The sequence below is a fragment of the Monodelphis domestica genome, chromosome 1, assembly GCF_027887165.1.
Source record: "Monodelphis domestica isolate mMonDom1 chromosome 1, mMonDom1.pri, whole genome shotgun sequence".
Lineage (NCBI taxonomy): Eukaryota > Metazoa > Chordata > Mammalia > Didelphimorphia > Didelphidae > Monodelphis > Monodelphis domestica.
The window spans coordinates 34,777,202-34,789,316 of NC_077227.1; the positions used below are offsets into that span (position 1 = coordinate 34,777,202).

At 45.7% G+C, this 12,115-nt stretch overlaps 1 protein-coding gene across 13 annotated transcripts in view; it reads left to right on the forward strand.

The window, feature by feature from the left end:
• Window positions 1-12,115, forward strand: part of SCAPER (S-phase cyclin A associated protein in the ER) — a 406,197-nt gene that overhangs the window by 367,469 nt on the left and 26,613 nt on the right. For 12 of the 13 annotated variants that reach the window (XM_007477981.3, XM_007477982.3, XM_056796839.1 and 9 more), the window contains 2 exons: window positions 11-248; window positions 6,100-6,249. In XM_007477981.3, coding sequence (XP_007478043.2) covers window positions 11-248; window positions 6,100-6,249 — 388 coding nt within the window. Of the gene's footprint in view, window positions 1-10; window positions 249-6,099; window positions 6,250-12,115 lie in introns of those variants that run through there. The other variant, XM_007477985.3, reaches the window with a different exon arrangement.

The window sequence follows — 12,115 nt, forward strand, 5'->3', positions numbered from 1 at the left end:
CTTTGTCCAGGTCGTGGGACATATTTGATAAAATACGTCAGGACCCCACAGGATTAGCAGCAGCTCTTCAGGCCACAGATTTAGTCGGAGTCTTACACATGCTCTACTGTATTCTCTTCCATGGCACCATCTCAGACCCCACCACTGCCAGCCCTAAAGACAGCTATGCCCAGAGCACTATCCAAGTTGCTCTTCAGAGTTTACGTTTCTTCAACAGCTTTGCAGTCCTCGATCTGCCAGCTTTTCAGGTAACAAACCCCATTTTCTGTTTGCTCAGGGCTGAAAGAAGTTAACCTGTGAACTCTGGCCTGACATGAGGGTTTGTTTCTAGATCACTACACAATGAGTTAACTGGGTAGCCAGCAAGAGATGAGCTAAGTCCTTACATCAGGCTTCTTCACATCACTGAGTTGCCCTTGTATCAACTTTTAAATATGGAGAAAACTCTGGCTTTTTAATCAAAACAGAAAGTAAAAACTAGATAAATGGTTTTTTTAAGGATTTTAAAGGAAGTCAACTTTTTATTCATTGAAAAAAAATCTTGTCCCTGTTTCTATAACCTAACAACAGGAAAAATGTTCTATACTAGCAATGCAAGCTTTTCTCACATGAGAATTTTCATTTTCAAAAACCCTGACCCTTTGGGGCAAACCAGATCCCCCAAAATGGATTCTCATATTCAGTTAATTTCCTAGCAAATGAATTCATTAAAAATGAAGACATTTGGCAAGTGGTGAGGAATTTAGTTTAGAGGAATTGCTTTGTTGTGAGGGGAAAAGGTGAGAAGATATTAATGTGCTAAAAAGGTGGATTTCTTCATTTATAAGAAACCTTGGATTGCTAAAAGGTAGCTGATGACAAACATGCAGTTAACTCACTGATATTTTCCTTTTGTTGTAAGTGCAAAAGAAAATGTCTGAGGCTGAGTCATATCATTTAAAATGATGTTCTCCCCTATCTAAAGCTAGCTTGGAAAATTAAATCAAACATGTAAAGTATTTAGACATTTTGTGATGGAACCTGAGACCAAACACAATTCAACATAATTGCAATTAGAGCCTTCATGTGGTCTTTCTGCTTTGATGATGACTTGGCCCATTAAATTTTTCCATCAGCAGTAGTCATAGGATCTTAAGAATTAGAACTAGAAGGGACCTTAGAGATAATCTATTCTGACCCCTAGTGTCTAAAGACATTTTTCTGACTGAGGTGATTTATTTTTTTATTTCAGCAGAATATGTTTATTCCCCTAGAAAAGAAGACACATTTTGGGAGCATCTTAGTTTTAATATACTGTTTTATATACAAAATCTCATGTGAGCCTGTGGAATAGATTCTTAGAGATCTCAATTTATCCCTTTTGTCCCCAGTTTATCACCTTTGTTGCCATTTTTTAAAAATTATTTTACCTCCCCCTTTAAAAAAAATAAACCCTTATCTGCTATTTAAGAATTAATACTAAATATTGGTTCTAAGGCAGAAGAGTGGCAAGGGCTAGGCAATTGAGATTAAGTGACTTGCTCAGGATCACACAACTAGGAAGTGTCTGAAGTTACACTTGAACCAAGGACCTCTTGTCACCAGGCCTGGCTCTCTAAAAGCCACTTAGCTGCCCCATCCCCTTTTCTAAATGTTTGTGGAATTGCAGTGAAATGAGTCTTAAGAGAAAGGATATTTGCTCATGCTTATTATGGTTATAGGACCAGGAACTGGCATTTCTATAGCACTTCCAGGTCTGCAAAACCCTTTTAAGTTCTCATTTGACCTCCCAACAACCCTGGAAGGTAAAGGCTATTATTATCATCATCTCTGTTTGACAGATAAAGAAACTGAGACACAGAAAGGGTAATTGACTTGTCCAGGATCACTCAGCAAGTGAGATTGGGAGATAGAATTTAAACCCGAATCTCTCCTGACTCCAAGATTAGGGCTCCTTTCACTCTTCTAGCTCGCTGTAGTCTGTCTAATAACTGAGTTCATATCACATCCTTATCTACAGTCTCAGAATTAGAAGCAGCCTCAAATGAGAAGGTCCAACCCTTATCGGAACCAAAGCCAAGGTCTCCACAAAATATCTGACAAGTAATAAATCAATTTGCTTGAAGCTTTTAGGTTATGGGAAGCCCACTCCCTCCCAGGGCAGCCCATTCTACCATTGACAACTCTTCTTGTTGGGAAGTCTTTCCTTCTCGTTTCCCCAAGTTATCACATCCTCTATCTCTCTTGCCTTTCCCAGCCCTGTCTAGATGCATTGCTCCTATGTTCTCTACTTTTTTCCACCTTTCAGTCTCATTTTCAACTTTACTACACCATCAGTAAACTGCTGTCTTCCAGATTAAAAATGATTGAAGTGAGGGATCCAGTGGCATTTCCTTAATTTTTGTCCGGGAGCTCTGCATCATCTGGCATTCTTCTCTCTTGCTTTTCATGGCATTGCTTTCTCCTGGCTTTCCTTCTCCTTGTTGGACTCTCTCAGTCTTTTGTACAGTACCATCATATGGAGGGCAGTGAGGTGCTTTCCTGGGCTCCCAGCTCTTCTCTTTCCCTCTCTCTGCATCTTCTCAGTGATCATCTCTGTACAGATAATTAACAGATCTATCTCACTAGACCTAACTTCCACTGATCTCCATTCACACATCTCTGACTGGATGTCCTATGATCTTTTCAGCTTAACTAGCCCAAAAGAGAGTTCATTAACCTCCTCCTAACTCCCTATTTCCTCTGAGGGTTTCCTCCCTGGTGCCTCAGCTCCATCAATATCATTCTTGATTCTTCAATCTCCCTATCACCTCCTTCATTGAGCCCCTTCTTTCTACTCACAGGGTCTCTTCTCCGGTCTGGGCCCTTCCTACACCTCCTTGACTCTGGGTTTTACTCCCACTGACTCTTTCCTCTCCAATCCCTTCTCCTCCAAACTGCCAAACCCTGACTCATCCCCTATGAGAAGCTTCTGGGGCCAAACCCCTGTGGGTTGTAGGCTAAAAGAAAGAAGATCAGAATTTGAATCCTACCCCAGAGATGAACAGGTCACTTTCTCTGCCTCATTGACTGCAACTTTAAATAAAGGGGTTGGCCTGAATGGCCTGTGATCCTAAAAATCTTATACTAGCCTCCTCATCATTCCTCAAACTCGCCCTCCCATTTCCTGTTCGGTGACTGTCTGCCACATTTGGCACAATGCAGCTTGGCTTCTCTTCTAGCCACGACTCCAGTTCCCTGGCTGCCACCACCAGCAGGCCTTCCCTGATCTCCTTAGTTAGCACCAGGCCTCTCTCCCTCCTGCCTGGTGTTGGGTCTCCCTCCAAGGGGTCCATATCGTCTTTGCAAACAATGCTTTGCCCTGTGCCAAGCCCCCCCCCCCCCAAGTCTCCTTTGAACTAAGCATCTCCAGATCTCCAGGCTCTGTAGAGTGCATTCTCACTGTCACTTTTTCCTCCTTCATTGTCCTTAATCTGTACCTTCCTACATTCCCCTCCTGTCCAGAGTCACACACACCCCCCAGCCCTGCATCTGCAAAGTTCCTCACTTCAGCCTCTTCCTGGGCCTCAGACAATCCATCCCTGCTTCAGAAGCTTGAGGCCTTCACAGCATGTCAGCTTCCTCTTATCCCTTAGCAGTGGTACCCCCAAAATCCGAGGTGGCCTGTTAGCAGCTTCCTCCACTGGCACCCTGCCAGTTCTGTGAGACCTTTAGTGCGTCTACAGGAAGTGCCACCCAGCTGCTAGAACATCCCTGCTGGCATTTCTCCAAACGTGTCCCCTTTGGCTCACTGCTCCCAGCCCTGCCCTGTCCCCAGGGAGCCCCCGAAAGAGCGCTGGTACCCAGACACCTGATGAAGCATGAGCACGTCTTGGGATTAAGTCAGAGGCGTTTCCTTTGTGGAATGGGAAAGGGCAAACACAGCTAAGGAGCGGTGAGTGAGGACAGAGCAGCCTGTGAGGTGGGGTTCTTCTTTTTACAGCAGCCTCCACTTGTCAAGGAAAGCTTCCTGGAAGAGGCACCTACTTCCAGCACTGCTTAAATAAAGGATCCGAAGAGTCGAAGAGAAGTTGCATTTTCCAAACATGCAGGGCATCTGAGCTACTGTAGAAGCCCAGTAATAGAGCATCTTACTATGATACTATAGCAATAGTAACCTGGAATAGGCCTTTCTTTTGTGTCTGGGCTTTTCCACACACGGTCTTGTTAGGTTAGGAATGATGGGCTGGAACAATGGCCTGAAGGTTTAGTAAGGCCTAAACTGAGAGTCTATGGGAGTTCTTAACCCAAGGATTTTGTTTTTCCAGAAATGCCCTGCACAGGCAAGGTCCTGTGGGACCCTGCAGGGCAGGGGCCTGCCTAGAGCAACAGAAGAAAAAGGCCTCAGAGGGGATGGGAGGAACGCCAGGCTGGGAGCCCAGGAACTCGGGTGGATGCTGCCTCTGGGACCCTTTTCCTCAGGTCCCTTTTCCTCCAGCCTTCTGTTTCCTCTGCTTTTGAAGGAGATTGGAATGGGCAATTTCTAATGTCTCTTCAAACCCTTCAGGCAGCAAGGTTAGGGATCCAAAGGGCAGATCAGAAGCCCTTAAAGCAAGCATGGTGGAAACATGTCCAGTGGTACCCCTGGGTTCTTAGCTTCAGAAATGGAGAGGTTACCCAAGACCCCTTCAAGCCAGGAGATGAAGATTGAGCACCTTGGGTCAGCAGCGGCAGGGTGGGAGCTTCCTAGGTGCTCCATCCCTCACCCCCACGGGGCCCACAAAGCAGTCATGTCCCATTTAGCAGCATGGAGGAGGAAGTAAGCAGAGGGGGCCCTTTTTGGAAACCCATCTGCTCCTTCAGCCGCCAGGACCATTCCATCAGGTGCTGGTCAAACTGGCAAATAGTTTCTCGTTTCAGAAAATAGCTGAATCCCAGGGTTAACCATTGGCACCCCGAGTGCTGGGAGCTAGAAGAATGTAGCTCTCCTTTCTTTGGATAATCTTGGGCACTGGAAGATGAGCCCCGGGCTGATGGGTGATTCTGCTCCCCCTAGCACACAATGCACACTAACCTGCAGACAACAAAATAGAAGTTCAAGCTAAGATGTGACTCCCTGCCCTCTGCTTCCAAAGACCAATGAGGAAATAGAGCTTCTCTGAAAATGGGCCTTCCTTTTGGGGCCAAACTTGCAGGCCCCTCGCCCTCATCCTTGAAGGTTCAGCAGGGAGCGGGAGCTAAGAGCCGTGGTAGATGTGACTCATTAAGGACGGACGAGCCCGAAGACACGTCCCAGCTTGATCGAAGGTAGCAAGATGCTCCCCAAGTTGCTTTTGGATCTAGAAAGCATGATTACTTCTCAGGGCTGTGAAATCGATACTAAAGAAGATCTTTAGCCTGGCGTTCCCTTCAGAAATGTGGATTCATTCCCTGTCAGTCATCATCTCCCGGTAGCCATGTTTCACCCCCCAGGCTGAATTGTCCCGGGGGAGACGCTTTGCACCTCTTGTACACTTTGACACGTTGTTCTGGTACACACCGAACAAAGACCAAAACTGGGCCCTCTCGGGCCTCCGTCCCATGTCCTTTGGTCTGGAGCCAGGCTTAGTCCTTGAGCTCCCCTTCTCCCCTTTGGCCCCGGGTCACTCTGTCTCCCTGACGTGTTTGCTAAATAGAGGCCTCAGTGGGAACCTCCTCGATCACCCCTTTACTTCACTTCAGGCCCCGGCAGAGACCTCCCACTTCTGAGGCCTTGATTCAGCATCCTTGAGCTGGCCTGGTCCCCGGAGGCAATCCCAGCCAGCCGGAACCTGCGAGCATCCTGGCCAGGGGATGGCATAGTGATTGGTCTTCTTTGTGTTTGCAACACACAGGGGATTCCCTAGGGAGGTGCCCAGCGGAGGGCTTTCTCCTCCCTCCCCTCGGGCCTGCTGGGTCCCTGCGTGGGCGGCCCTTTGACCAGTTTCCAGCTAAATCTGTTCGTCACGTGTGGGCAGCGTGCCAGGAGAAGCGCCCGGCTTGCGGCTCTGGCCACGGCTGCACTGCGGAGGGGCGCGTATGCCTGGCTGGCCCTGGGAGGGAGGGACGGTGGTCAGGAAGCTCCTCGGCCAGGCCCCACTGACACCTCGTGCCCTCTGCCAGTCTATCGTAGGCGCAGAAGGGCTGTCCCTGGCCTTCCGGCACATCCTCAGCTCTCTCTTGTGGCACTGCACCCACCACTCCTGCGAGCTCCTGCTCCACGAGGTCATCATCTGCGTGGGCTACTTCACCGTGAACCATCCGGACAACCAGGTAAGAGACGGGCCGGCGGGGGGGCGGCTCCGCGCCCTCCTCGGGGAGCCTGCTCATGGCCACCTTGGGCTGGTGGGGGGCTGAAAGGCCGCAGCGAGGCCTCAGGGACCTGCCGAAAGGACCAGAAGCAGTGCGCGTGGAGTAAGGTGGGTGGGAGGATGGCCTGCGGGGATGAGCCTCCCTGGGTGTCAGAGACAGCCTGTGAATGGAAGGCTGATGTAGCCGGTCACGCGGAATGGGGGGGGAGCAGGGCTGGGCAGCCTGGAGCCCTTGGATGAGCCTGCTGGAGGCTGGGGGAGGGGAGGGGCCTGGAGAGAAGGTGCTCCTGGAGGACGTGGCCAGAGGCCGCAGATTCAAGGAGATGATGGTGCAGCCTGGGGAAAGGGGGCGTGGGCGCGGGGCTGAGCCCGGCAGGGCACTTGGCCTTGGGATCCTCCATAAGAAGCGGGGTACCTGCAGGCAGCGAGTGCGAGAGGAGACGAGCCCAAGAGAAAAGGGCAGAGCAGCAGAGAGGGAGGGGCCGGGCGCTTTGTCGGGGCGTTTTGAGTAGAGCAGAGTGTTCTGTGTGGACCCTGGTGTTCTGACCTGAAGAAGAAGCCCTGAATGCAGAGCAGGGTCACATGGCTCGTGCTCATTGGATGGCACAGTGCTAGTCTCAGCCCTTTCAAAGGGGCAGCTTGTTCAGCAGTTGCCAGATCAAGAACGGTTGCTCTTTTCCCCACTAGGACTTTTTGACACAGACTTTTTGCTCCTCGGCTGATATATTGTTGCCTTCTAGTTGTATTTAGAATATTTTTCCTCACATACCCTAGGAATATATGGTATAAAGTATAGAAACACAGAATTTGTTTGGTTGGAGGGATCACTGGTCTTCTCTTTTGATTATGATGATGAATAGAGAACCTGTAGGTCCTGGATTCAAATTTGGTCTCAGACACTTTCTAGCTATGAGCAAGTCATTTCATCCCCTTTCACACCTACTAGCCCTTACTGCTCTTCTGCCTTGGAACTATTGCTTAGTATTTATTCTAAGCGGAAAGAGAAGGACTTTTTTTAAAAAATAGACATTTGGTGCCTTCTAATCAGACAGTTGAGATCAGTTTTGAATCTTGGGAGCAATGAGGAAATTGCATTTCTAATCATTTCTGTACCACTGTGCCTCTCAGCCACTATTTATGTATCTTATGCAGCTCTCCAGTTTTGCAGAGAAAAGTGTCTTTGCCCATACTTTTCTCTCACCCTTTATGCCCACAACTCATTTGACAGATGAGGAAACTGAGGAAAACAGGGTTAAGTGACTTGCCCAGGGTCACACGACTAAAAAAAGTGTCTGAGGCTGGATTTGAACTCAGAAAGATCACTCCTTTTGGCTGCAGACCCAGTGCTAACTCTGCCACCTAGCTGCCTCTACAATCCTCTTTTTGTTTCCTGAGGAGTATATGGAAATTCTCTTCCTTTTTGGAGTTAAAGTTCCAAATGAAATTTAAAAGAAGACTAGGGTTAGAAGGACTGAAACACTGGGAGAGATGTAATTGATAGGAAGTTACTATCGGACAAGTATTTCAGAATTCTTTTTTTTTTCCATTTGAATTAGTTTATTTAGTCAATTTATAACATTATTCCTTGGTTACAATAATCACATTATTTCCCTCCCTCCCCTCCACCCACTCTTCCCACAGCCAACGCACAATTTCACTGGGTATTACTTGTGTCCTTGATCAGAACCTATTTCCATGTTGTTGATGTTTGCACTAGAGTGATCTTTTAGAGTCTCCATCCCCAACCATATCCCCTTCGACCCATGTCATCAAGCAGTTGTTTTTCTTCTGTGTTTCTACTCCCACAGTTTTTCATCTGAATGTGGATAGTGGTTTTTCTCGTAGATCCCTCCGAGTTGTTCAGGGTCACTGCATTACCACTAAAGGAGAAGTCCATTACATTCAGTTGTACCACAGTGTATCTGTCTCTGTGTACAATATTCTCCTGGTTCTGCTCCTCTCACTCTGCATCACAGTCTTTCCAGTCTCCATGGAATTCCTCCACTTCATTATTCCTTTGAGCACAATAGTATTCCATCACCAACATATACCACAATGTGTTCAGCCATTCCCCAATGGAAGGGCATCCCCTCATTTTCCAATTTTTTGCCACCACAAAGAGTGCAGCTATGAATATTCTTGTACAAGTCTTTTTCCTTATGATCTCTTTGGGGTACAAACCCAGCAGTGCTATGGCTGGATCAAAGGGCAGACAGTCTTTTATCGCCCTTTGGGCATAGTTCCAAATTGCCCTCCAGAATGGTTGGATCAATTCACAACTCCACCAGCAATGCATTAATGTCCCAACTTTGCCACATCCCCTCCAGCATTCATTACTTTCCTCAGCTGTCATGTTAGCCAATCTGCTAGGTGTGAGGTGATACCTCAGAGTTGTTTTGATTTGCATGTCTCTGATTATAAGAGATTTAGAAGACTTCTTCATGTCCTTATTAATAGTTTTGCTTTCTTTAACTGAAAATTGCCTATTCACATCCCATGCCCATTTATCAATTTGAGAATGGCTTGATTTTTTGTATGTTTCAGAATTCTTGATCATGGATATGAAACACTTTTGGGGAATGGCAGGTACCAGTGCATGACCATCTCTGTAATGTTGCCAAGATGTAATGAAGCCATTAGGTCATGAGCAGCAAAGGGAACATCAGGGTATGTGGCAGAGTTCCTAGTATAAGGTTAGGTCGGAGAGAAAGACTGTGAACCTCATACTGAACTCCTTGAAAAGGATGCAGATTGCCTGAGGGCCAGGAGAGGATGACCACCAGGAGACGGAGTGAAACTCTTAAGCCCCCCATATCCAGAGCTCAGACACAGTAACCTCATCCCATTCAGAACAGATAAGGGGACACCAAAATGGATTTATTTTGTTTTTTGTAGCCTCTGAGCAGTTTTTAAAAAGCTACCCCAAATCTTATTAAACTTGTTCCCATAAGAGAAGTCAGATCTGCCTTCCTGAAGCTTTCTGACTCTGAAGCATATATAAATTAAAGCTTGGCCAGTGCCTCTTTAATTTTTCCTGGGTTTCAGCTGACAGCAAATTGGCAAGTGGAGAGGGAAACAAGACACAGGGACAGCTTCCTGTGCTGCAAAATATATGCTTTGGAACTACAGAGCATAGAGGAAAGAGAATAGCATGGTAGGTGGATTCCTAGGCTGGAGAGAGGGAGAGATGCAAAAGAGCCTGGGGAGTTAGACTGGATACAACTTGGGATTGATTGGATAAGGGATGAGGGAGAATAAAGGCCCAGCCCAGAGGTTCTAAATCAAGGCATCAAAAACATATTGGAATCCCACCAGAGATGGAATTAGCTGAGCAGCACAGACTTAAACCTGGAAAGGACATAGAGGCCATTGAGTCCAGAGGAGAAAGTGAATGCCCAGAGAGACAGAAGGATTTGGCCTAAGGTCATACAGAAAATAAGAATCAAGATTCAGAATTTAAACCCAGGTCCAATCTGTCTGTGGGGACAGATGAGTTCTTTTTGGGGTATGTTGTTAAGATACCTGAGGAACCTCTAGGTGGAAATGTTCAGAAACCATTTGGTAACACAGATGTAGAACTCAGAGGCCAAGGAAGACCAGGTGCCCATGGACCTGGGAGCCATTCACTTAGAGGCGTTCATCATCCTTGTTAAGTGCTAGTGGTCACCAAGAGAGGGAGAAGAGGGCACAGGATTGATCCCCTGGGGTACAGTCATGTATAGAGAAGAGGGGCTAAAAGCAATCTTAAAACATCTGGTCCAACCCCCTTATCTTATAGAGGAGAGAGTGAGGCCTAGGAAAAAGAAACTTGACCAAGGTCATCCAGGTAGTAAGTGATGAGGCTAGGGCCCCTGACTTCAAATAGGGATCCTGGCTATGATCCTCTGAAGTAGGAAAGTCAAAATCAATCATTCCATTGTCCAGAGGAGGGAATTGAGGCCTGGAAAGAGCACCTAGGGTCACAGTGAAATTAGCCGTCCAAATCAAGAATGGAACCCCAGTCTCCTGACCTGAAACTCATTTCCAAACTGTAAAGAAATGAAAGCTATTCCAGAAGGGAAAGGGAGTACTTGATTTGTTTGAGTGCTTCTACACCTAGCTCCCTGTTAGGATCCAACCTTTTGCAGAGACAGCTTATACTTTTATTTTTATAAAGCTGGGGACTGAGACATGGTCCTGTAAAGGAAGGCTTTTTTTTTTTCAGATTTCTCTTGCTTTGGGCCATTCCCCTATTCACAGGTTTTACTATGCAGTTACTTTGCATCAAGGATTGTCCATTAAATTGATCTTTTGTAGCTGCCACCATTTAGCCTATTAACTGAAGAGAAAAGGTCCCATGGCACTAACAGTGTCCACAGAAGAGAAAGCTGGGTAATAAAATTAATGTCCGTATCTTTGATTAAGCCAATCATCTATTTACTACAGTATTACAGTTCCTAATTAAAATGTTGTTGTTTTAATTAAAAATCTCCCTGTGTTTTATGGCTCTTTCATTTCTGTTTCTAAATTCTGCCCTATTTAATTATTATAATGAACATAATTAGGATATGCTGTCATTCATTCACTTCATTTGCATTTTATATTAGATAATTGAATGTGGTCTGATAATTAAATTAAGGGAATGACAAATGATTTGCCCGTCTGCACATTACCATATTGGGAATAAGGGACTTTGCATATTCATTTCAGTTAGTGAAGGTTATTGGTTGGGAAGCCTTTGTAAAGGGCATATTGGCCTCTGCTCTGAAGGGCTAGGTACACCCCTTTTAAGCAGCCATTCTCCCAACCAGTTTATTTTTAGAAAAGGCTGCACCATTGGATATTTATTCATCTGCCCTTACAAAAAAAGTATGTGCTAGAGCCTCTTGCCTTAAAAAATATGGGCCTGGAATCAGGAAATCTGAATTTATGACCTGACTTGGAGCCTCACTTTCTTCATCTATGAAATGGGAATAATATTTGTACTACCAGCCTCATTGGTCTGTATATTATTACTAAGTTAATTAGTTCGTGTAAATGGGATGCTTTTGCATGTTTGTCAAGGAAAGACATATTAATCAAGTATTTTTAAGGACCTACAATATGCTTGGATGCAGTGACAGAAAGGAAGCACATCCAGTTCTCAAGGAACTCAAATTCTACTGTAGGAGACCACATGTACATCTCCAAGTATATACAAAATAAATGCACAATTATTTGCTGATGAGAAGGCCAGGAGTGCCAGAGGCATCAAGACAAGTTCCATTAAAGACTTGGTATATGAGCTGAACTTGGAAGGAAGTTAGGAATTCCAAGAGGGAGAGGAGAGAAAAGAGTACATTCAGGGAATGTGGAGGGCAGGAGCAAAGGTACAAAAATCAGAACTAGAATGTCCTGTAGGAAAAACAGCCAGAAGGCATAGCCACCTAGTCCATGAGCAAAAAGGAGTACTCAAAAGAGATGAAGTACTCAGGACCCCTCTCTTCTATTTGGACTCTCCAGGATTTTTTTCATAGTAATGAATGTTTATATTTTTTAGTCACTGTATATGAGCTAAGAACCAAAGATTTAAAAGACAAAAGATACCAAATAAGTAAAGGATTATTTAAATTAATTGCCATAAAAAAGGAGCTAGTGTGATGTAATGGAAAGAGCCACCAGAACCTCAGTCCTAAGACCTGGGCTCTGTTCTTGATTCTCTCAAAATAACCTTATCATTTGGTTAAAGACCTTTCCTTCTCCGGGTCTTGACTTCTGCAGCTATCCATTGGTTAGTCATTTATTAAGTACCTAGTATACTATGTACTGGGGATATAGAGACAAAAGTGAAGCAGTCCTTGCCCTCAAGA